This window comes from Nansenia antarctica, assembly GCF_963989245.1.
Source record: "Nansenia antarctica genome assembly, chromosome: 7".
Classification (NCBI taxonomy): Eukaryota; Metazoa; Chordata; class Actinopteri; order Argentiniformes; family Microstomatidae; genus Nansenia; species Nansenia antarctica.
Genome location: NC_137677.1, coordinates 28,302,509 through 28,326,097, shown reverse-complemented (window position 1 = coordinate 28,326,097; position 23,589 = coordinate 28,302,509). Strand labels below are relative to the sequence as shown.

General features: G+C 54.0%; 1 protein-coding gene across 1 annotated transcript in view; it reads left to right on the top strand.

Moving 5' to 3' along the window:
- ankrd50 (ankyrin repeat domain 50) overlaps positions 1–23,214 on the top strand; it is a gene marked incomplete at its 5' end in the record, with an annotated part of 51,857 nt that extends 28,643 nt beyond the window's left edge. The window contains 2 exon segments of the mRNA XM_080536132.1: positions 17,786–21,459; positions 23,079–23,214. Of these exon segments, the coding sequence (XP_080392258.1) occupies positions 17,786–21,456 (3,671 nt within the window). The 3' untranslated portion in view covers positions 21,457–21,459; positions 23,079–23,214.
- Positions 23,215–23,589: the final 375 nt, after the last annotated feature.

The following is a 23,589-nucleotide window of genomic DNA, read 5'->3' as shown; positions in this document are numbered from 1 at the left end:
TGTATGTTAGTGGTGTGTGTGTGTGTGTGTGTGTGTGTATGTTAGTGGTGTGTGTGTGTGTATGTTAGTGGTGTGTGTGTGTGTGTGTGTGTATGTTAGTGGTGTGTGTGTGTGTGTGTGTGTGTGTGTGTGTGTTGAATGAATGAATGAATGAATGAAAGCATTTATTTCGAACATGTGTAGAGAGAAATAGTTATAACAACAAAAGACAAAACAAAAACAAGAAAAAACTAAACAAAACAAAAACACTATTTACTTCACATGTCCGAAAAGGAGTAGGAAGAAGCATATAAGCTTATTTAATCCCCTTCTCCAATACTTAGAGATTAATAATTAATAATCAGCAGTTGACTTCAATATAAATATTTTTTTATTATTTTTTATTTTTTATTAAATCAAATGTATTTACATATTGACCAACAATAGAAAACAGATAATGTAAATAAACAAATAATCTGTGAAAACAACAACTATCAAAGCCCTTCTTCCTCCTCGTACCTGGTGAAAACCATGTTTATTTTTATTTTTTTATACCGCTTTTTGAACTGGGTCATGCATGTTAGTGGTGTGTGTGTGTGTGTTTGTGTGTATGTTCGTGGTGTGTGTGTGTGTGTGTGTGTGTGTTAGTGGTGTGTGTTTGTGTGTAGTGGTGTGTGTGTGTGTGTGTGTATGTTAGTGGTGTGTATGTGTGTGTATGTTAGTGGTGTGTGTGTGCGTGTGTGCGTGCGTGCGCATGCGTGTGTGTGTGTGTGTGTGTGTGTGTGTGTGAGGGTCTTACAGTAGCGTAGAGCACGAAGAGGAAGGCAAGTGGAAACACTTAGGCAGCGGTTTTGAGGGAGGGAGGGAGGGAGGGGGTGGGGGGGAGGGAGGGAGGGAGGGAGGAAGGGAGGGAGGGAGGGAGGAAGGGAGAGGGGCAGGGGGGAGGGAGACTTGGGGGGGAGGGAGGCTTGGGGGTGAGGGGGGAGTCAGGAGAAGCTTGTTGAATAGAACCATCTCCCCCATGTTGATAAGTGATATCCTCATCTGGTCTGATATATTATAATATCATCTGGTTATAATACAACTGTTTAATAGAGAGGGTCAGATGCATTAGATACACACACACAGAGACAGACACAGAGACAGACACAGAGACAGACACAGAGACACACACACACACACACAGACACACCAGATGTGTTCATTGAGTATGACTGATGAAGAGTAGCGTCCTCCAGACTGTGTGTGTGTGTGTGTGTGTGTGTGTGTGTGTGTGTGTGTCTGTGTGTGTGTGTGTGTGTGTGTGTGTGTGTGTGTGCGTGTGTGCGTGCATGCGTGCGTGCGTCCCAGCAGGCTGTTTGGTTTGTTGTCATGGAGACTATGACAGCCATGTGGATGCTTGGCTATGCTAGGTGGATGTGTGCTGATGCTAGGCTATGCTAGGTGGATGTGTACTGATGCTAGGCTATGCTAGGTTAGTACTGAAGGTAGGATCTTGTGTTAGTGTTAGCTAGGACCTGTATGCACTCACTGCAATGTAAGCCGCTTCAGATACAAGCGTCAGTTAAACGGCCCTCCTCATAGCCCCCCCCCTCCCCCTCATAGCCCCCCCCACCACCACTGACAGCAGCCGTAACCCTCCTAAAGACTGTATTTACCGCCTCTGTATTCTGACAACCTGGCAAATTACACCTCTACTCTCCTCTTTCTCTCTCTCTCCCTCTCTCTGTCTCTCCCTCTCTCTCTTTCCCCCTCTTTCTCTCTGTCTCTCCCCCCCTCTCTCTCTCTCTCTCTCTCTGTCTCTCCCTCTCTCTCCCTCTCTCTCTGTCCCCCCCACCCTCTCTCTCTGTCTCTCCCCCTCTCTCTCTCTCTCTGTCTCTCCCTCTTTCTCTCTGTCCCTCTCTCTCTCTGTCTCTCTCTCCCCCCCTTCCATCTCTCCCCACTTTATATCTCCCTCATCCCCCCTCCCCCTCCATCTCTCTTTCCCTCCCTCCCTCACTCATTCTCTCCCTCTCTCTGTCTCTCTCTCTCTCTCTCTCTCCCTCTCTCTCCCTCTCTCTCTCTCTCTCTCTCTCTCTCTCTCTCAGGTTTAGCCTGCTACAAGCCAGGTTGACAGACAGGCTTCAGTGTTTTTTTTAGGCTCCAGTTATAAGAGAGAAAGGCAGGTCAGCTCTCGTCTCATTGGAGGATATTTAATTAGGTCTTAATTTGATTTGAGGAGAATAAATGCCCCGGTAATTCCTGGCATATCATTGGAAGTGCCTCGGTAGACAGGGTGGTATCCCAGAATGCCAAGAATAACTCTGCACAACTACCTGTTCCACAGCGAGCTGCGCTCAGAACACATTCCACAGGAACCTTAGATCTGTGATGTGAACACGCTAGGCTAGGCTAGGCTAGGCTAGCTGACCAGATGGCTCCAGACTGTGTTGGAGTGTGGACATTAGGGATGTCCCGATCACACTACCGATACTGATATCGATACCTGGGCTTCAGGTATCTGCGATACCGATACCGATCCGATATTAGTATTTATTGTTTTACTCCTGAATAATAACAAATACTTCCCCAGTATATAGTCCACAACAACAGTTGGCTATTAAAGACTGCCAGCCTTTATTCAAGCAACAACAACAGTACTCTGCAGTACTCAGTGACCAACTGGTTAAAACAATTTAAACAGCAGCATTCAGCATTGTAGACAAAAAAAGAGTTACTGTCTGATTTCTAGTTTTAGTGCCTTCAGGTTTTTATTCCATTTATCTTCTCTTACAAATGGCAAATCAATTATACCCTTTTAAACGTGCAGCCTAGTGCGCCCGCTGGTGAGACCAGAAACCAGTTTTAAAGTACCCAGTCCATATAATAAAAAACTGTCGATCACTAAATACTTATAATCTGTGGATTGGATTAACTGTTCTCGTTTGTCGGAGGTTACCAGTAAGTGATAATGACTTGTAAACATACTCTCGTTTTAGGATGTGTTCAAAAGCAAGGACTGTGTGTTCATCTAGTTATGTGTAGTTATGTGTTTTTAGCATGTCCATGTTCTCTCAGCATGTTGTGATGATATAAAAACGCAGTTAGACGTTCCTAGCGATGTACCACTCTTAGCCGCTAGCTGTTAGCAGCGTTTGTTGTTGTGGTTTGATCAGTCACTTTTCTCCTGTCGCATTCCCTTTCGGTGCACCAACATTCAAATACTGTGTCGTCTTGAATTCTTTTCCGATTTCAATGTATGACGCATCATTTGAAAGCTTACCATCTGTAGTTTCAGACTATGTAAATAACCCAAAAATTACTTAAGCAAATGGTTTATTATTTCACCAGCTGGCATCATGACATGTCAGACTCATTACACACAGGTAGCCAACTCTCATGCATGTGACCAATGACTACTACTGTTGTCATCACGTGAGTGACACGTCAGATCGGGCACGCAGATCGCAGCCTATTTTTTTTCTGGTGCGATCTGCGATCCAGCATTCAGGACCAATATCGCAGCGAAATGCGATATCAATATCGGATCGGGACATCCTTAGTGGACATGCTTGGGATGGGAGGGATGGAGGGATGAAGGTAGAGAGGAAGGGATGGATGGAGGTAGAGATGGAGGGAGGGAGGAATGGAGGTAGCAAGGGAGGGAGGGAGGGTGGGAGGGAGGGAGGGATGGAGGGATGAAAGTAGACCAGAATGGTTCCAGACTGTGTTGGAGTGTGGACACGCTAGGCTAGGCTACGCTACGCTACGCTAGGTGACCAGATGGCTCCAGACAGCCTTGTTCCCTGCAGGCCTAGAGGTGTGTTAGACGTGGCTGGACGCAGCCAGTGAAACTAGACTGACGTCCAGGAATGAAAACATCCCTGTTCAGGGGCCAGGCCCGGTCGACTGGGGCCAGAGAGGTCAGGGAGGTCAGGGAGGTCACGCAGAGGTCAAATAGAACACTAAACACTAAGGCCTGATGCTGGAGAAAGGTCATATGGTGCTCAGGACCCTCCCATCACCACGACAACCAGCTCTGTCGTCTTTACAAGACGGTGTCTGTGGAACCCGGTGAGAGGGGTGGGGGGTGAGAGGGGTGAGAGGGCTGAGAGGGGTGAGAGGGTGGAGGGGTGGAGGGGTGAGAGGGTGGAGGGGTGGAGTCGTGAGAGGGCTGAGAGGGGTGGAGGGGTGAGAGGGTTGAGAGGGGTGAGAGGGGTGGAGGGGTGAGAGGGCTGAGAGGGTGGAGGGGTGAGAGGGTTGAGAGGGGTGAGAGGGGTGGAGGGGTGAGAGGGGTGGAGGGGTGAGAGGGTGGAGGGGTGGAGGGGTGAGAGGGTGGAGGGTTGAGAGGGCTGAGAGGGTGGAGGGGTGAGAGGGTGGAGGGGTGAGAGGGCTGAGAGGGTGGAGGGGTGAGAGGGGTGAGAGGGTGGAGGGTTGAGAGGGGTGAGAGGGGTGGAGGGATGAGAGGGGGGAGGGGTGAGAGGGGTGAGAGGGGTGGAGGGGTGAGAGAGCTGAGAGGGCTGAGAGGGTGGAGGGGTGAGAGGGCTGGAGGGGTGAGAGGGGTGGAGGGGTGAGAGGGTGGAGGGCTGAGAGGGCTGGGAGGGGTGAGAGGGGTGGAGGGGTGAGAGGGGTGGAGGGGTGAGAGGGTGGAGAGGTGAGAGGGGTGAGAGGGGTGAGAGGGCTGAGAGGGGTGGAGGGGTGAGAGGGGTGGAAGGGTGGAGGGGTGAGAGGGCTGGAGGGGTGAGAGGGGTGGAGGGGTGAGAGGGGTGGAGGGGTGAGAGGGTGGAGAGGTGAGAGGGGTGGAGGGGTGAGAGGGGTGGAGGGGTGAGAGGGTGGAGGGCTGAGAGAGCTGAGAGGGGTGAGAGAGCTGAGAGGGGTGAGAGGGGTGGAGGGCTGAGAGGGTGGAGGGCTGAGAGGGCTGGGAGGGGTGAGAGGGGTGGAGGGGTGAGAGGGGTGGAGGGGTGAGAGGGGTGGAGGGGTGAGAGAGCTGAGAGGGGTGGAGGGGTGAGAGGGCTGAGAGAGCTGAGAGGGGTGGAGGGGTGAGAGGGGTGAGAGGGGTGGAGGGGTGAGAGGGGTGGAGGGGTGAGAGGGGTGGAGGGGTGGAGGGCTGAGAGGGGTGGAGGGGTGAGAGAGCTGAGAGGGGTGAGAGGGGTGGAGGGGTGAGAGGGGTGAGAGAGCTGAGAGGGTGGAGGGGTGGAGGGGTGAGAGGGGTGGAGGGGTGGAGGGCTGAGAGGGGTGGAGGGGTGAGAGAGGTGAGAGGGGTGGAGGGGTGAGAGGGTGGAGGGGTGAGAGGGCTGAGAGGGGTGGAGGGCTGAGAGGGGTGAGAGGGGTGAGAGGGTGGAGAGGTGAGAGGGGTGAGAGGGGTGAGAGGGTGGAGAGGTGAGAGGGGTGAGAGGGTGGAGGGCTGAGAGAGCTGAGAGGGGTGAGAGAGCTGAGAGGGGTGAGAGGGGTGGAGGGTGAGAGGGTGGAGGGGTGAGAGGGGTGGAGGTGAGAGCTGAGAGGGGTGGAGGGGTGAGAGGGCTGAGAGAGCTGAGAGGGCTGAGAGGGGTGGAGGGGTGAGAGAGCTGAGAGGGGTGGAGGGGTGAGAGGGGTGGAGGGGTGAGAGGGGTGAGAGAGCTGAGAGGGGTGGAGGGGTGAGAGGGGTGGAGGGGTGAGAGGGGTGGAGGGGTGGAGGGCTGAGATGGGTGGAGGGGTGAGAGAGCTGAGAGGGGTGAGAGGGGTGGAGGGGTGAGAGGGGTGAGAGAGCTGAGAGGGTGGAGGGGTGGAGGGGTGAGAGGGGTGGAGGGGTGGAGGGCTGAGAGGGTGGAGGGGTGAGAGGGCTGGAGGGGTGAGAGGGGTGAGAGGGGTGGAGGGGTGAGAGGGGTGAGAGAGGTGAGAGGGGTGGAGGGGTGAGAGGGCTGAGAGGGTGGAGGGGTGAGAGGGCTGAGAGGGTGGAGGGGTGAGAGGGTGGAGGGGTGAGAGAGCTGAGAGGGGTGAGAGGGGTGAGAGGGGTGGAGGGCTGAGAGGGGTGAGAGAGGTGAGAGGGGTGAGAGGGGTGGAGGGCTGAGAGGGGTGGAGGGGTGAGAGGGCTGAGATGGGTGAGAGGGGTGGAAGGGTGAGAGGGGTGGAGTGAGAGGGTTGAGAGGGGTGAGATGGGTGAGATGGGTGGAGGGGTGGAAGGGTGAGAGGGGTGGAAGGGTGAGAGGGCTGAGATGGGTGAGAGGGGTGGAAGGGTGAGAGGGGTGAGATGGGTGAGAGGGGTGGAAGGGTGAGAGGGGTGGAGGGGTGAGAGGGCTGAGATGGGTGGAGGGGTGAGAGGGGGAAGGGTGAGAGGGGTGGAGGGGTGAGAGGGGTGGAAGGGTGAGAGGGGTGGAGGAGTGAGAGGGTGTCTGTGTCAGTCAGCTCAGACTTGGCTAATCTTTGTATAACGCTGGTAAAGTGTTTTAAAGCCTCAAAACAGACTTCTGATTCATTCTCAAGTCGTTGGGTAAATTACAAGACAATAGGCCTGTTTATAATAGAACTGTTCATAATACTACTACTGCTGATTCTTTAGTCATGCAGTTCTGCATTCCTCTCTCTCTCTCTCTCTCTCTCTCTCTCTCTCTCTCTCTCTCTCTCTCTCTCTCTCACACACCCTTGTGTTCGTTTGTCATCTGCAAAAATTAATCTGGTAGTCAAACAGTGTGTCTTTGTGCTGCTGTGTGTGTGTGTGTGTGTGTGTGTGTGTGTGTGTGTGTGTGTGTGTGTGTGTGTGTGTGTGTGTGTGTGTGTGTGTGTGTGGCGGGGGTCCAGCTCTGTAACCAGCAGCAGCTGTGTGTGTGTGTGTGTGTGTGTGTGTGTGTGTGTGTGTGTGTGTGTGTGTGTGAGGCATCAGACTAGAGCTTCATCCTCCTCTCAGTTGAGCAGCTTCCCTCATCGCTGCCAGCTCCACTTTACTACAATTTACTACACTTTACTACACTTTACTACGGTTTACCACAGTTTACTACAGTTTACTACAGTTTACCACACTTTACTACACTTTACTACGGTTTACCACAGTTTACTACAGTTTACTACAGTTTACCACACTTTACTACACTTTACCACACTTTACTACACTTTACCACACTTTACTACACTTTACTACACTTTACTACAGTTTACCACAGTTTACTACAGTTTACTACAGTTTACCACACTTTACTACACTTTACCACACTTTACTACAGTTTACTACAGTTTACCACACTTTACTACACTTTACTACAGTTTACCACACTTTACTACACTTTACTACAGTTTACCACAGTTTACTACAGTTTACTACAGTTTACCACACTTTACTACACTTTACCACACTTTACTACACTTTACCACACTTTACCACACTTTACTACACTTTACTGGAAGTAGTAGTTTTTCGGAGAGTCGTGAAGACTTCTGTGTCTGTGGTTGGTCGTGACGCTGGTCATGTGACAGGAAGTTCTACAGCCACGGGGTTGGACCTGGGGTCACCTGTTGTCCTGTCACCTCCCTGGGTCACATGACCACACAGCCAGGTCACATGACTACACCAGGGGCCTCATTTATAAAGTACGTAGATCAAATTTTGATCTTACCCGTGTCGTACGTAGAAAACCACGTCAACGTAGTGATTTATACAATTTCAGCGTGAGTCAATTTGACCGTGGAAACGATCATAGCTCTACCTTGCGTACGCACATTACCTACTGGTTATGCAGAGTTATTACAGGCATGTGAGCCACACTGCCTACTGTAATTCATGCAAGTGGCTCGTAATAAAATTAACGATGTTGAGAAAATTAGTTTAATTCAAGATTTAAAAGGAACTGATGTTTATGATTGTATTTCAGTATTTCTTTATATCCCTCCGGAGCTGTCTATCTCCCCTTCAACATGCCTAGTGCCTTCCACAACGGACCTTGCCCGGCCACGTGCTAAATTATACTGGAGTTTCACCGGTGTCTGGGAGTTCGCAAAGGGAGTCATGTTTTCATTGTCACCTGATAAGCATAAGACCATTATATTATTACAGTATAAGCAGCCCTCGAGTTGAGGGGGGATGGCATCCCCCCTGAAATAAAAACAGTCAAAATCATCCCCCTTCTAAAACTGCCATCCCCCCTTTCCATCCATTATATCATTTTATCAATGAACGTGGTATTACTGCTATTTCAAGGTGCGAGGGGGGCACGCACATATGCAATGACATTTTTACCAAGTAAAACACTGAAACACTAAAATTGTCCTCATATGATAAAATCCACCACCTCCCCTGATTTTCTTTTACAACTTGAGTACTGAGTAAAGCATTTGCCTGGTTAGTTGTCATGATCAAACGTTACAAATGCAACTTACCGAGAAGCCCCCCTTCTCTGCCCTCTCCCGCTTCCAGACGAACGCCTACCCTATATTATAGCACTTGGCTTAATTCAGCCGCTATAATTGAGTCGCTATCACAGGGCGTTAATACAAACCTCATTCACCTGCATTCATTTTACCTGCGTTGGTATTTATAGAAGGAAGCACGTACGCAAGTTTAAACAAGCGCAGCCCATTTGATAAATAATGCTTACGTCCGTTTTGAAAAATGTACTTACGTGAAAGTCAAAGATGACGTACTTTCTTTATAAATGAGGCCCCAGGTCACATGACTACACCAGGTCACATGGATATCCAGGTTATCCTGTCAGCAGCTCCTCAACAACGCAACTATCAGACAACATCAATGTGCAGAGATGACATCATAATAACAACAAGGAAGAAAACAACAATAATAGTCAGCAGCAGCTGTCTGTGTGGGAGGAGTCATGTGTCTGTGGGAGGAGTCACGTGTCTGTGTGGGAGGAGTCATGTGTCTGTGGGAGGAGTCATGTGTCTGTGTGGGAGGAGTCAGGTGTCTGTGGGAGGAGTCATGTGTCTGTGTGGGAGGAGTCATGTGTCTGTGGGAGGAGCCATGTGTCTGTGGGAGGAGTCATGTGTCTGTGTGGGAGGAGTCATGTGTCTGTGTGGGAGAAGTCATGTGTCTGTGTGGGAGGAGTCATGTGTCTGTGGGAGGAGTCATGTGTCTGTGTGGGAGAAGTCATGTGTCTGTGTGGGAGGAGTCATGTGTCTGTGGGAGGAGCCATGTGTCTGTGTGGGAGGAGCCATGTGTCTGTGGGAGGAGTCATGTGTCTGTGTGGGAGGAGCCATGTGTCTGTGGGAGGAGCCATGTGTCTGTGTGGGAGGAGTCATGTGTCTGTGGGAGGAGCCATGTGTCTGTGTGGGAGGAGTCATGTGTCTGTGTGGGAGGAGCCATGTGTCTGTGTGGGAGGAGCCATGTGTCTGTGTGGGAGGAGTCATGTGTCTGTGTGGGAGGAGCCATGTGTCTGTGTGGGAGGAGTCATGTGTCTGTGTGGGAGGAGTCATGTGTCTGTGTGGGAGGAGTCATGTATCTGTGGGAGGAGTCATGTGTCTGTGTGGGAGGAGCCATGTGTCTGTGGGAGGAGTCAGGTGTCTGTGTGGGAGGAGCCATGTGTCTGTGGGAGGAGTCATGTGTCTGTGTGGGAGGAGCCATGTGTCTGTGTGGGAGGAGTCATGTGTCTGTGGGAGGAGCCATGTGTCTGTGGGAGGAGTCATGTGTCTGTGGGAGGAGCCATGTGTCTGTGGGAGGAGTCATGTGTCTGTGTGGGAGGAGTCATGTGTCTGTGGGAGGAGTCATGTGTCTGTGTGGGAGGAGTCATGTGTCTGTGTGGGAGGAGTCATGTGTCTGTGTGGGAGGAGTCATGTGTCTGTGTGGGAGGAGCCATGTGTCTGTGGGAGGAGCCATGTGTCTGTGGGAGGAGTCATGTGTCTGTGTGGGAGGAGTCATGTGTCTGTGTGGGAGGAGTCATGTGTCTGTGGGAGGAGTCATGTGTCTGTGGGAGGAGTCATGTGTCTGTGTGGGAGGAGTCATGTGTCTGTGGGAGGAGTCATGTGTCTGTGGGAGGAGTCATGTGTCTGTGTGGGAGGAGTCATGTGTCTGTGTGGGAGGAGTCATGTGTCTGTGTGGGAGAAGTCATGTGTCTGTGTGGGAGGAGTCATGTGTCTGTGGGAGGAGCCATGTGTCTGTGGGAGGAGTCATGTGTCTGTGTGGGAGGAGTCATGTGTCTGTGGGAGGAGCCATGTGTCTGTGTGGGAGGAGTCATGTGTCTGTGGGAGGAGTCATGTGTCTGTGTGGGAGGAGTCATGTGTCTGTGTGGGAGGAGTCATGTGTCTGTGGGAGGAGCCATGTGTCTGTGTGGGAGGAGTCATGTGTCTGTGTGGGAGGAGTCATGTGTCTGTGTGGGAGGAGCCATGTGTCTGTGTGGGAGGAGTCATGTGTCTGTGTGGGAGGAGTCATGTGTCTGTGTGGGAGGAGCCATGTGTCTGTGGGAGGAGCCATGTGTCTGTGTGGGAGGAGTCATGTGTCTGTGGGAGGAGTCATGTGTCTGTGTGGGAGGAGTCATGTGTCTGTGTGGGAGGAGCCATGTGTCTGTGTGGGAGGAGTCATGTGTCTGTGGGAGGAGTCATGTGTCTGTGTGGGAGGAGTCATGTGTCTGTGGGAGGAGTCATGTGTCTGTGTGGGAGGAGTCATGTGTCTGTGTGGGAGGAGTCATGTGTCTGTGTGGGAGGAGTCATGTGTCTGTGTGGGAGGAGCCATGTGTCTGTGGGAGGAGTCATGTGTCTGTGTGGGAGGAGTCATGTGTCTGTGGGAGGAGTCATGTGTCTGTGGGAGGAGTCATGTGTCTGTGTGGGAGGAGCCATGTGTCTGTGGGAGGAGCCATGTGTCTGTGTGGGAGGAGCCATGTGTCTGTGGGAGGAGTCATGTGTCTGTGTGGGAGGAGTCATGTGTCTGTGTGGGAGGAGCCATGTGTCTGTGGGAGGAGCCATGTGTCTGTGTGGGAGGAGCCATGTGTCTGTGGGAGGAGCCATGTGTCTGTGTGGGAGGAGTCATGTGTCTGTGGGAGGAGCCATGTGTCTGTGTGGGAGGAGCCATGTGTCTGTGGGAGGAGTCATGTGTCTGTGTGGGAGGAGTCATGTGTCTGTGTGGGAGGAGCCATGTGTCTGTGTGGGAGGAGTCATGTGTCTGTGTGGGAGGAGCCATGTGTCTGTGTGGGAGGAGTCATGTGTCTGTGTGGGAGGAGTCATGTATCTGTGGGAGGAGTCATGTGTCTGTGTGGGAGGAGCCATGTGTCTGTGGGAGGAGTCATGTATCTGTGGGAGGAGTCATGTGTCTGTGTGGGAGGAGCCATGTGTCTGTGGGAGGAGCCATGTGTCTGTGTGGGAGGAGCCATGTGTCTGTGTGGGAGGAGTCATGTGTCTGTGTGGGAGGAGTCATGTGTCTGTGGGAGGAGCCATGTGTCTGTGTGGGAGGAGCCATGTGTCTGTGTGTGAGGAGTCATGTGTCTGTGGGAGGAGTCAGGTGTCTGTGTGGGAGGAGCCATGTGTCTGTGGGAGGAGTCATGTGTCTGTGTGGGAGGAGCCATGTGTCTGTGGGAGGAGCCATGTGTCTGTGTGGGAGGAGTCATGTGTCTGTGGGAGGAGCCATGTGTCTGTGGGAGGAGTCATGTGTCTGTGTGGGAGGAGTCATGTGTCTGTGGGAGGAGTCATGTGTCTGTGTGGGAGGAGTCATGTGTCTGTGTGGGAGGAGTCATGTGTCTGTGGGAGGAGTCATGTGTCTGTGTGGGAGGAGCCATGTGTCTGTGGGAGGAGTCATGTGTCTGTGTGGGAGGAGTCATGTGTCTGTGTGGGAGGAGTCATGTGTCTGTGGGAGGAGTCATGTGTCTGTGTGGGAGGAGTCATGTGTCTGTGTGGGAGGAGTCATGTGTCTGTGGGAGGAGTCATGTGTCTGTGTGGGAGGAGTCATGTGTCTGTGTGGGAGGAGCCATGTGTCTGTGGGAGGAGCCATGTGTCTGTGGGAGGAGCCATGTGTCTGTGGGAGGAGTCATGTGTCTGTGTGGGAGGAGTCATGTGTCTGTGTGGGAGGAGTCATGTGTCTGTGGGAGGAGTCATGTGTCTGTGGGAGGAGTCATGTGTCTGTGTGGGAGGAGTCATGTGTCTGTGGGAGGAGTCATGTGTCTGTGGGAGGAGTCATGTGTCTGTGTGGGAGGAGTCATGTGTCTGTGTGGGAGGAGTCATGTGTCTGTGTGGGAGGAGCCATGTGTCTGTGGGAGGAGCCATGTGTCTGTGGGAGGAGTCATGTGTCTGTGTGGGAGGAGTCATGTGTCTGTGGGAGGAGTCATGTGTCTGTGGGAGGAGTCATTTGTCTGTGGGAGGAGTCATGTGTCTGTGTGGGAGGAGTCATGTGTCTGTGTGGGAGGAGTCATGTGTCTGTGTGGGAGGAGTCATGTGTCTGTGTGAGGAGTCATGTGTCTGTGTGGGAGGAGCCATGTGTCTGTGTGGGAGGAGTCATGTGTCTGTGGGAGGAGTCATGTGTCTGTGTGGGAGGAGTCATGTGTCTGTGTGGGAGGAGTCATGTGTCTGTGGGAGAAGTCATGTGTCTGTGTGGGAGGAGCCATGTGTCTGTGTGGGAGGAGTCATGTGTCTGTGGGAGGAGTCATGTGTCTGTGGGAGGAGTCATGTGTCTGTGTGGGAGGAGCCATGTGTCTGTGGGAGGAGCCATGTGTCTGTGTGGGAGGAGTCATGTGTCTGTGTGGGAGGAGTCATGTGTCTGTGTGGGAGGAGCCATGTGTCTGTGGGAGGAGCCATGTGTCTGTGTGGGAGGAGTCATGTGTGTGTGGGAGGAGTCATGTGTCTGTGGGAGGAGTCATGTGTCTGTGTGGGAGGAGCCATGTGTCTGTGTGGGAGGAGTCATGTGTCTGTGTGGGAGGAGCCATGTGTCTGTGTGGGAGGAGTCATGTGTCTGTGTGGGAGGAGCCATGTGTCTGTGGGAGGAGTCATGTGTCTGTGTGGGAGGAGTCATGTGTCTGTGGGAGGAGTCATGTGTCTGTGTGGGAGGAGTCATGTGTCTGTGTGGGAGGAGCCATGTGTCTGTGTGGGAGGAGCCATGTGTCTGTGTGGGAGGAGTCAGGTGTCTGTGTGGGAGGAGTCATGTGTCTGTGTGGGAGGAGCCATGTGTCTGTGGGAGGAGTCATGTGTCTGTGTGGGAGAAGTCATGTGTCTGTGTGGGAGGAGCCATGTGTCTGTGGGAGGAGTCATGTGTCTGTGTGGGAGGAGCCATGTGTCTGTGTGGGAGGAGCCATGTGTCTGTGTGGGAGGAGCCATGTGTCTGTGGGAGGAGTCATGTGTCTGTGTGGGAGGAGTCATGTGTCTGTGGGAGGAGTCATGTGTCTGTGTGGGAGGAGTCATGTGTCTGTGGGAGGAGTCATGTGTCTGTGTGGGAGGAGTCATGTGTCTGTGTGGGAGGAGTCATGTGTCTGTGTGGGAGGAGTCATGTGTCTGTGGGAGGAGTCATGTGTCTGTGTGGGAGGAGTCATGTGTCTGTGTGGGAGGAGTCATGTGTCTGTGGGAGGAGTCATGTGTCTGTGTGGGAGGAGTCATGTGTCTGTGTGGGAGGAGTCATGTGTCTGTGGGAGGAGTCATGTGTCTGTGGGAGGAGTCATGTGTCTGTGTGGGAGGAGTCATGTGTCTGTGGGAGGAGTCATGTGTCTGTGTGGGAGGAGCCATGTGTCTGTGTGGGAGGAGTCATGTGTCTGTGGGAGGAGTCATGTGTCTGTGTGGGAGGAGTCAGGTGTCTGTGGGAGGAGTCATGTGTCTGTGTGGGAGGAGTCATGTATCTGTGGGAGGAGTCATGTGTCTGTGTGGGAGGAGTCATGTGTCTGTGGGAGGAGTCATGTGTCTGTGTGGGAGGAGCCATGTGTCTGTGGGAGGAGTCATGTGTCTGTGTGGGAGGAGTCATGTGTCTGTGTGGGAGGAGTCATGTGTCTGTGTGGGAGGAGCCATGTGTCTGTGGGAGGAGTCATGTGTCTGTGTGGGAGGAGCCATGTGTCTGTGTGGGAGGAGTCATGTGTCTGTGTGGGAGGAGTCATGTGTCTGTGTGGGAGGAGTCATGTGTCTGTGGGAGGAGTCATGTGTCTGTGTGGGAGGAGTCATGTGTCTGTGTGGGAGGAGTCATGTGTCTGTGGGAGGAGTCATGTGTCTGTGTGGGAGGAGCCATGTGTCTGTGTGGGAGGAGTCATGTGTCTGTGGGAGGAGTCATGTGTCTGTGGGAGGAGCCATGTGTCTGTGTGGGAGGAGTCATGTGTCTGTGGGAGGAGTCATGTGTCTGTGTGGGAGGAGCCATGTGTCTGTGTGGGAGGAGTCATGTGTCTGTGTGGGAGGAGTCAGGTGTCTGTGGGAGGAGTCATGTGTCTGTGTGGGAGGAGTCAGGTGGAAGTACTGGGTCAGCTTCGTTTACAGAGGTTGAATGAGTCTCTGTCTGAACAGAACAGAATGTTAATGAGGTTTTTAAGGGTAAAGAGAAGCAGAGAGTAGTGGGGTGTTATCTGATACCTCCCAGGCGGAACACACACACACACATCTCACACACACATACACACACACCTCACACACACACATCTCACACACACATACACACACACACACACATCTCACAAACAAACATCTCACACACACACACACACATCTCACACACACACACCTCACTCAGACATTGGTCCAACCTCTGAAACACAAGCCACAGCCCCCACCCCCCCCATATTTAGGTCATATGTGGTGGGGGGGTGCAGGGTCTGGGAGAGGGTGTGTGTGGGGGGGGGGGGGGGGGGGGGGAGGGTCTGCGAGGAGGGTGTGTGTGGGGAAGGGGAGTCTGGGAGAGGTCACTGGTTTCCTGCTGCTCTGTGCTGTGATTGGTTGTTGTGTTCTAGATGTGTTCTGGTTGTGTTCTAGATGTGTTCTGGTTGTGTTCTAGATTTGTTCTGGTTGTGTTCTAGATGTGTTCTGGTTGTGTTCTGGTTGTGTTCTAGATGTGTTCTAGTTGTGTTCTAGTTGTGTTCTAGTTGTGTTCTGGTTGTGTTCTAGATGTGTTCTGGATGTGTTCTGGTTGTGTTCTAGATGTGTTCTGGTTGTGTTCTGGTTGTGTTCTAGTTGTGTTCTGGTTGTGTTCTGGTTGTGTTCTAGATGTGTTCTGGTTGTGTTCTGGTTGTGTTCTAGATGTGTTCTAGTTGTGTTCTAGTTGTGTTCTAGTTGTGTTCTGGTTGTGTTCTAGATGTGTTCTGGTTCTGGAATGTGTTCTGGTTGTGTTCTGGTTGTGTTCTGGTTGTGTTCTGGATGTGTTCTGGTTGTGTTCTGGATGTGTTCTGGTTGTGTTCTGGATGTGTTCTGGTTGTGTTCTGGATGTGTTCTGGTTGTGTTCTGGTTGTGTTCTGGTTGTGTTCTGGTTGTGTTCTAGATGTGTTCTAGATGTGTTCTGGTTGTGTTCTGGTTCTGGATGTGTTCTAGATGTGTTCTGGTTGTGTTCTGGTTGTGTTCTGGTTGTGTTCTGGATGTGTTCTAGATGTGTTCTGGATGTGTTCTGGTTGTGTTCTGGTTGTGTTCTGGATGTGTTCTGGTTGTGTTCTGGTTGTGTTCTGGTTGTGTTCTGGTTGTGTTCTGGTTGTGTTCTAGATGTGTTCTAGATGTGTTCTGGTTGTGTTCTGGTTGTGTTCTAGATGTGTTCTAGATGTGTTCTGGTTGTGTTCTGGTTGTGTTCTGGTTCTGGATGTGTTCTAGATTTGTTCTGGTTGTGTTCTAGATGTGTTCTGGTTGTGTTCTGGTTGTGTTCTGGTTGTGTTCTGGTTGTGTTCTGGTTGTGTTCTAGATGTGTTCTAGATGTGTTCTGGTTGTGTTCTGGTTGTGTTCTGGTTCTGGATGTGTTCTAGATTTGTTCTGGTTGTGTTCTCGATGTGTTCTGGTTGTGTTCTAGATGTGTTCTGGATGTGTTCTAGATGTGTTCTAGATGTGTTCTGGATGTGTTCTAGATGTGTTCTGGTCCAGTTGAGACTAATTGTTTGTTTTGTGTATCAGGGGGCGCTCCTGTGAGGACACTGTTCCTTTCACTCTGATGTCAACCGTCACAATGGCTGTGATTAGAGGGTGTTGCCTCCTCTCCTCTCCTCCCTTCCTCCCACAGGTGTGGCTCCATGGCCTCTGTGTGGGGTAGGATTTCACCCTGTCCTCTCTTCTCCCTTTCTTCTCTCCTCTCTTCTTCCTTTCTTCTCTTCTCCACACTGAACCGTTGATGAAGGCAGTGAAGCCGGAGGGGGTGGGAGGCGAAGTGTGCTCACAGAAATGTTGTCATTATGTAACCTAACCCCCCCCCCCCCCCCCCTCGCTACCTAACTCCCCCCCTCCTCTACATACTCCCCCAGCTTGCTGCCTCACCTCCACAGACACAAACACTAACGTTGGCTTAGGGACGTTCTGCTTGTGTCTTAAGGTCGTCGTTAATCGAGATGGAGAAAAATCTCCCACGTTCCTTAATGTGTTGAGCTTCTGTTAATCGTCATGCAGCTTGTGGTTTTAGGGGCGCCTTCATTTCAGATGACCCCCCCCCCACAGGAAAATAACCCCATTTTCTTCAGGAAACACATTGTTGTGTTCTGATCAAGCGTCCAATTAGAAGACAGGAATGCGTCAAGCTCGTTCCCACCGTGGGGAGGTTCGCTTTGGAAATCAGAAATATGTCAACAACATCCCAGATGTCCCTGGCTCCCAGATGCCCCCCCCCCCCTCCCCCCCCGAGCCAGCCTGTAGCGGACCATGGGAACCGTAAATAAAACCTAATGTGTCGTGTCCCCGCCCCCCTCCTCCCCCCCCACCCTCCGGGCCTGGACAGATTCAGAACAGAGCTCTGTAAGGAGGAGAAAGTTCTGTCCGTGGCCGAGCCTTGTCAGGCCCAGTCGATTCTACAACTGTTCCCACTCTCCTCCTCCGGGAGACACAGGAGGTTGGCGTTGTTGGCGGTTAATTAAGACCCTCTGGTGATTTAGCTCGTCTTGGAGGTCTTCTGGGGGCGTCTAGTCGTGTCTGCGCCGGGGGCGCGTGGGCAGTTAACGAGAGGAGAGTTCCCTCCCGGCCCCTCGTTGGTGCGTCAGAGAGATGGAGGATGAGACTGCTCCTGTGCTGCTGCTAATGTCTGCACGGGGGCGGGGCTTAATGTTCACCACTGCCGAGGTAGTTACTTAAGACTCGTTAATGGTTCTGTTATCACATCAGGGGTCCAGAGCCTCTTTATATAAACTGGTGATACTGAACTCCTCCTGATGCTGAGTACTGCTTGGGGGGGGGTTATTGCCACAGAGCAGGCAGGGGGTGTGTTGGGGGGGGGGGGGCTTGGGGGGTCTTTATTGCCACAGAGCAGGCAGGGGGTGTGTTGGAGGGGTGGTTATTGCCACAGAGCAGGCAGGGGGTGTGTTGGAGGGGTGGGGGGGTGGTTATTGCCACAGAGCAGGCAGGGGGTGTGTTGGGGGGGGGGGGCGTGATGCTCTCAATCCCCTTGAAAGGTTTTTACTTTAACTACATTGTGTTAGCACTCATTAGCCTCTGTAGAATATGAAAGGTCGGCCTCTCCAAAGGTAAAAAGATCAACGGAAACTGAACGGAGTACTGAAGATCTGCAGCTATGGGGAAATGTACGATTGACCTTCATAAGATCACTTCGAGCGATGGGATGAAATGGAGGGTTGTTTCACCGGCTCTATAATCTCTCTCTCCTCTTCTGGGGGAACAAGAGAACTGAGTTTAACCTATAGATTTAGATGTCAAAAATACAACACTGATCTAATGTTTCTCTCTCTCTCTCTCTCTCTCTCTCTCCCACCCCCCCCTCTCACTCTCTATCTGTCTCTCTCTCCCCCACCCCCCTTTCTCTCTCCCCCCCACCCCTCTCTCTCCCTCCCTCCAGGGTTCCGTAAGATCAGCCTGGACGACCTGCGGAAGGCGTACATCGTGAAGGACGTGCAGCAGTACATCCTCCACCGGCTGGACCAGGAGGAGGCGCTGCGGCAGCACCTGACCAAGGAGACGGCCGAGATGCTGAACCAGCTGCACATCAAGAGCAGCGGCTGCTTCCTGTACCTGGAGCGCGTGCTGGACGGCGTGGTGGACAGCTTCATCATGCTGCGGGAGATCCGCGACATCCCCGGCACGCTCAACGGCCTCTACCTGTGGCTGTGCCAGCGGCTGTTCGTGCGCAAGCAGTTTGCCAAGGTGCAGCCCATCCTCAACGCCATCCTGGCCGCCTGCCGCCCGCTGACGGTGAAGGAGCTGTACCACGCCGTGTGGACCCGGAACACGGCGCTGACCGCCGAGGACTTCCAGAAGAAGCTGGACATCCTGTCCAAGCTGCTGGTGGACGGGCTGGGCAGCACCAAGATGCTGTTCCACTACAGCTTCGCCGAGTGGCTGCTGGACGTGAAGCACTGCACCCAGAAGTACCTTTGTAACGCGGCCGAGGGCCACCGCATGATGGCCATGAGCTACACGTGCCGCGCCAGGCAGTTGAAGCCCCGCGAGGTGCAGGAGTTCGCCCTGCACCTGGTCAACGCCAACCTGCAGATGGAGCCGTCCAGCCTGGCCCTCTGGATGGTGTGGAACGGCACGCCGGCCAAGGACTCCCTCAGCACCTCCCTCCCCAGGGAGCAGGAGGTGCTGCAGCTGCTGGTGAAGGCCGGGGCGCACGTCAACAACGAGGACAACGACCGCGCCTCCTCCTGCGTGGTGCAGCAGGCCCTGGAGAGGGAGGACTCCATCCGGACGCTGCTGGACAACGGCGCCTCGGCCAACCAGCGCGACTCGGCCGGCCGCACCCTGCTGGCCAACGCGGCGTTCAGCGGGAGCCTGGACGTGGTGACCCTGCTGATCTCCCGGCGGGCCGACATGGAGCTGGAGGACGACCACGGGCAGACGCCGCTGACGCTGGCCGCCCGGCAGGGCCACACCAAGGTGGTCAACTGCCTGATCGGCTGCGAGGCCGACATCAACCACACCGACCACGACGGCTGGACGGCGCTCCGCTCGGCGGCCTGGGGGGGCCACTCCGAGGTGGTCTCGGCCCTTCTCTACGCCGGGGCCAAGGTGGACTGCGCCGACGCGGACAGCCGGACGGCCCTGCGGGCGGCGGCGTGGGGGGGCCACGAGGACATCGTCCTCAACCTGCTGCAGCACGGCGCGGAGGTCAACAAGGCCGACAACGAGGGGCGCACGGCGCTGATCGCCGCCGCCTACATGGGCCACCGGGAGATTGTGGAGCACCTGCTGGACCACGGCGCCGAGGTCAACCACGAGGACGCGGACGGGCGCACCGCCCTCTCCGTGGCGGCGCTCTGCGTGCCCGCCAGCAAAGGCCACGCCTCCGTGGTCAGCCTGCTGGTGGACCGGGGAGCGGAGGTGGACCACTGCGACAAGGACTGCATGACGCCGCTGCTGGTGGCCGCCTACGAGGGGCACGTGGACGTGGTGGACCTCCTGCTGGAGGGGGGGGGCGACGTGGACCACACGGACAACAACGGGCGCACGCCGCTCCTGGCGGCCGCGTCCATGGGCCACGCCTCGGTGGTGAACACGCTGCTGTTCTGGGGCGCGGCGGTGGACAGCATCGACAGCGAGGGCAGGACGGTCCTGAGCATCGCCTCGGCCCAGGGCAACGTGGAGGTGGTGCGCACCCTGCTGGACCGGGGGCTGGACGAGAACCACCGGGACGACTCGGGCTGGACGCCGCTGCACATGGCGTCGTTCGAGGGCCACCGGCAAGTGTGCGACGCCGTCATCGAGCAGGGGGCGCGCTGCACCGAGGTGGACAACGACGGCCGCATCCCCCTCATCCTGTCCGCCCAGGAGGGCCACTACGACTGCGTCCACATCCTGCTGGAGAACAAGTCGTGCGTGGACCAGCGGGGCTACGACGGGCGCAACGCGCTGCGCGTGGCGGCGCTGGAGGGCCACCGGGACGTGGCGGAGCTGCTGCTGAGCCACGGCGCCGACGTGGACTGCAAGGACGCAGATGGCCGGCCCACGCTGTACATCCTGGCGCTGGAGAACCAGCTGGCCATGGCCGAGTACCTGCTGGAGAACGGGGCGGACGTGGAGGTGAGCGACGCCGAGGGGCGCACGGCGCTGCACGTGTCCTGTTGGCAGGGCCACACAGAGATGGTGCGCCTGCTGGTGCTGCACCGGGCCCAGGTCAACTCCTGCGATAACGAGCGGCGCTCGGCGCTGCAGTCGGCCGCCTGGCAGGGCCACGCCAAGGCGGTGCAGTTCCTGATCGACAGTGGTGCGCGCGTGGACCACACGTGCAACCAGGGCGCCACCGCGCTGGGCATCGCCGCCCAGGAGGGCCACCGGGACGCCGTGCAGATCCTCCTGGAGCACGGCGCCGACCCCAACCACGCCGACCAGTTTGGGCGCACGGCCATGCGCGTGGCGGCCAAGGGGGGCCACCAGACCATCACCAAGCTGCTGGAGAAGTACGGCGCCTCCACCTGCGGCCTCAACGGCTGCAACCCCTCGCCGGTGCACACCATGGAGCAGAAGACGCCGCTGTCCCTCAGCGGGAAGATGCAGTCGCTCACCATCAAGTCCAACAGCTCCGGGAGCACCGGCGTGGGGGACATGCAGTCCTCGGGGGGCGGGGGCGGTGGGGGAGGAGGGGGCCGTGGCGGCGGGGGCGGCTTACCGAACGGACCGGTCCACGCCTTCAGCTCCCCCTCCGAGTCGCCGGACTCCACCGTGGACCGGGGGGGGCAGAAGTCGTCCCTCTCCAACAACTCCCTCAAGAGCTCCAAGAACTCGTCCCTGCGGACCACCTCGTCCACCGCCACGGCGCAGACCGTCCCCATCGACAGCTTCCACAGCCTGAGCTTCACCGAGCAGATCCAGCAGCACTCCCTCCCCCGCACCCGCAGCCGGCAGTCCATCGTGTCTCCCTCCTCCACCACCAAGTCCATCCTGCACCCGCCCGGCTCGCCCTCCGGAGACTTCGACTGGGCCCAGGTGAAACCGGGCCTCAAGTCCACCAAAGGAGGAGGGGGAGGAGGGGGGGGCAGCAGGACCGGGGGGAATGACAGCACCAACGGGAAAGGCGGGTCGGGTGAGAAGAAGAAGAAGAATAACAGCGGCGGGGGGGGCGGGGTGGGGTCGGGACATCAGGGTCCGGTTCTGGAGTACGAGATGACCCAGTTGGATAAGAGGATGGCGCTGAACAAGACTGTGGCCAACATGGCGGCCGTGAAGGAGCCGCACTGTAAGATCCTGGTGGGGGTGGGGGGAGGGGGGGTGGTCCCGGCCGAGGGGCAGGGAGGAGGAGGAGGGGGGGGGGACCCCTTCTTCATTCAGCAGCAGAGCTGCGCTGAGAAGAGAAGGAACGGGATCATGACCAACCCAAACTACCACCTGCAGGGGAACCAGGTGTTCCTGGGGAGGGTGTCTGTCCCCCGGGCGCCGCAGGGCCGAGGGCACCAGGACGTTCTGGATCAGTACCCGGTCGGGGAGACGGAGCTCAGCCTTAAACAAGCCCTGAAACTGCAGATAGACGCGGCCGACCCCGGGTTCAACTACAAGAAGGAGACGCCCTTATAGCTGGTGAGAACATCGTCTGTATTATTATTATTATTATTATTAATATTAAAACTGATCTGTTTCTGCTCATTATTATGTTTAGATATATTCTACTTATTGGGCCGGTTGCACAGACAAGGCTTGAGCCTGATTCTAGACTTAAAAGGATCTTCAAATGGAGATTTGACGTTGAATGTGGTTTAGGCCAGGACTAGGTTTAGGCCTGGTCTGTGAACCTGGCTCTGCGGCGTTCCTCTAACCCTAGACCAGCCAGAAGGTTGTGTGATAGACTCATGATTATCTTTTAAATCACTTAAGTTAACGTAAACATAATAATGCAAACAGTTAGCATAGCAAGTGGTTTCCCACAGCAGCAGCAGTCAGAGGGCCTCCACGTTCTCCTTGTCATCTTATTATACAGACGGGGAAACAAGTATTCAATACAGAGTCATAGTCAGAGCTGTTTATTTAAACACGCACCAAACTACACCGGTTTAGGGCGCCCTAGGCGCGGACTCTAAAACAGAGAGACAACATGATGGAATATGGAAACACAGACGGGTAAGGACAACAAGATAAACAACAAAATAAACAACAAAATTAACACGGAGGACGTCTAACATTCATAACAGCACACAGTTAAAGCCAGACATTCATACTGTAACACATCAGGAACATCTCAGTAGCCTAGTATACGGCAGTCGTGAGTTTTAAGCAGACATCACATTTGTTTTTAATTCAACATATTTCCATTGCAGCTAATCACATGAAATTTAGACCAGACGTTGGTATTCGCTCAATAAAACTACACAGCTAAACAAACTGTAACACTCCAGATCCATTAAAATAAAATAAAATAAAAAGTGATGTGCAATAAAGGGGAATGCCTGACTCCCCTACTCTCAGAGCAGGGTTGTTCTGGACCCAGTTGTTGAACGGGTCCTTTAAAGCAGCCAGATGACGCCGTGTAGATGTCAGTAGTGTGTCTGGGCTGGTGGGGCTGCTCTCTGAGACCAGGACCAGACATTATAACCCAGTGTTGTTGTTGTAGTGATTGATGACAACATGGGGCTCGGGTTCAGGCCCGGTTAGCCACCGCTGGAAACGCTGCACGGAAACTTCCTGTGATGAGTTGGGAGATTTGATTACCAGTCAATTGAGCCGTCGTTACCAGAACTCTCTCCATGATGAATGTCTTTACAACAACGTGGCCAAGATCTGGCCAAGAGGGGGAGAGGAGTGTTGTGTTTTCCAAGGCTAACAACGCTAACTAACCCAAACCGTGTTGGTGTTTGTGCTGCCACTGCGTCTAGGACTGGAACACTTGGATGTTGTCTCTGATGGGGGTGATCCCCCCATATACATTTGTTGTGTCATTCTCTTTTCTGTTTATTTCTGATGTGACATGACCCCCCCCCCTGTTTGTTTTTTATTTTATTTTATTTTGTTTGTGTTTTTGTTTTTTGTTTGTTAGTTTGTTTAAAAAAAGAAAGAAAGCAGATGTGTGTTATTGTTTATGGACGATGTACTGCATCTACCCTGGGACAACAACCTCCCCCACGGATACTAGTTGTTGTTGATATGTCCTGTTGTGTACATGTCTCTATGTGATAAAGAAACTAACCTTAGCGTTCCTGTTTCAGATGGCGTGGGCCGCCCGTCACGGGGACTAGGCGGTAGCAGGATTGTGCCAAAACAACTATTTACATCCGCAGAAGAAGAAAGAGATACCTGAACGCTCGGTTACCACAGCGACAGAGAGGATCACCTCAGACCCCCCCAGAGAAGAATGTTGCCCCCACACACACACACACACACGGCTTTGCAAACGATGGATACATAAACTAATACTTCAAACGTGCCTACGTGGGACCAGCCTCCCGTGTCCAGTGTCATCGTCATCACACACACCGTCATGTTTATTTAATGTATGTTATTGGTATTTAATATGCAGTGTATGCACTTTTTAAAGAAAAAGAAGAGAGAAAAAAAGGAAAGACTTTTGGGGGGGGGGGGGGGTTTCATTTCGCTCCCCCCCCCTCCTTTACTCTGCTCCTGTGTTTCAAACTCATCGTTCGGAAGAAGAAGTCTTGTTTTGTCCTTTTTTTCCGTGTGTGTTTTTCCGTTCTGCCTGCGGTCGTGATGCACACCGAC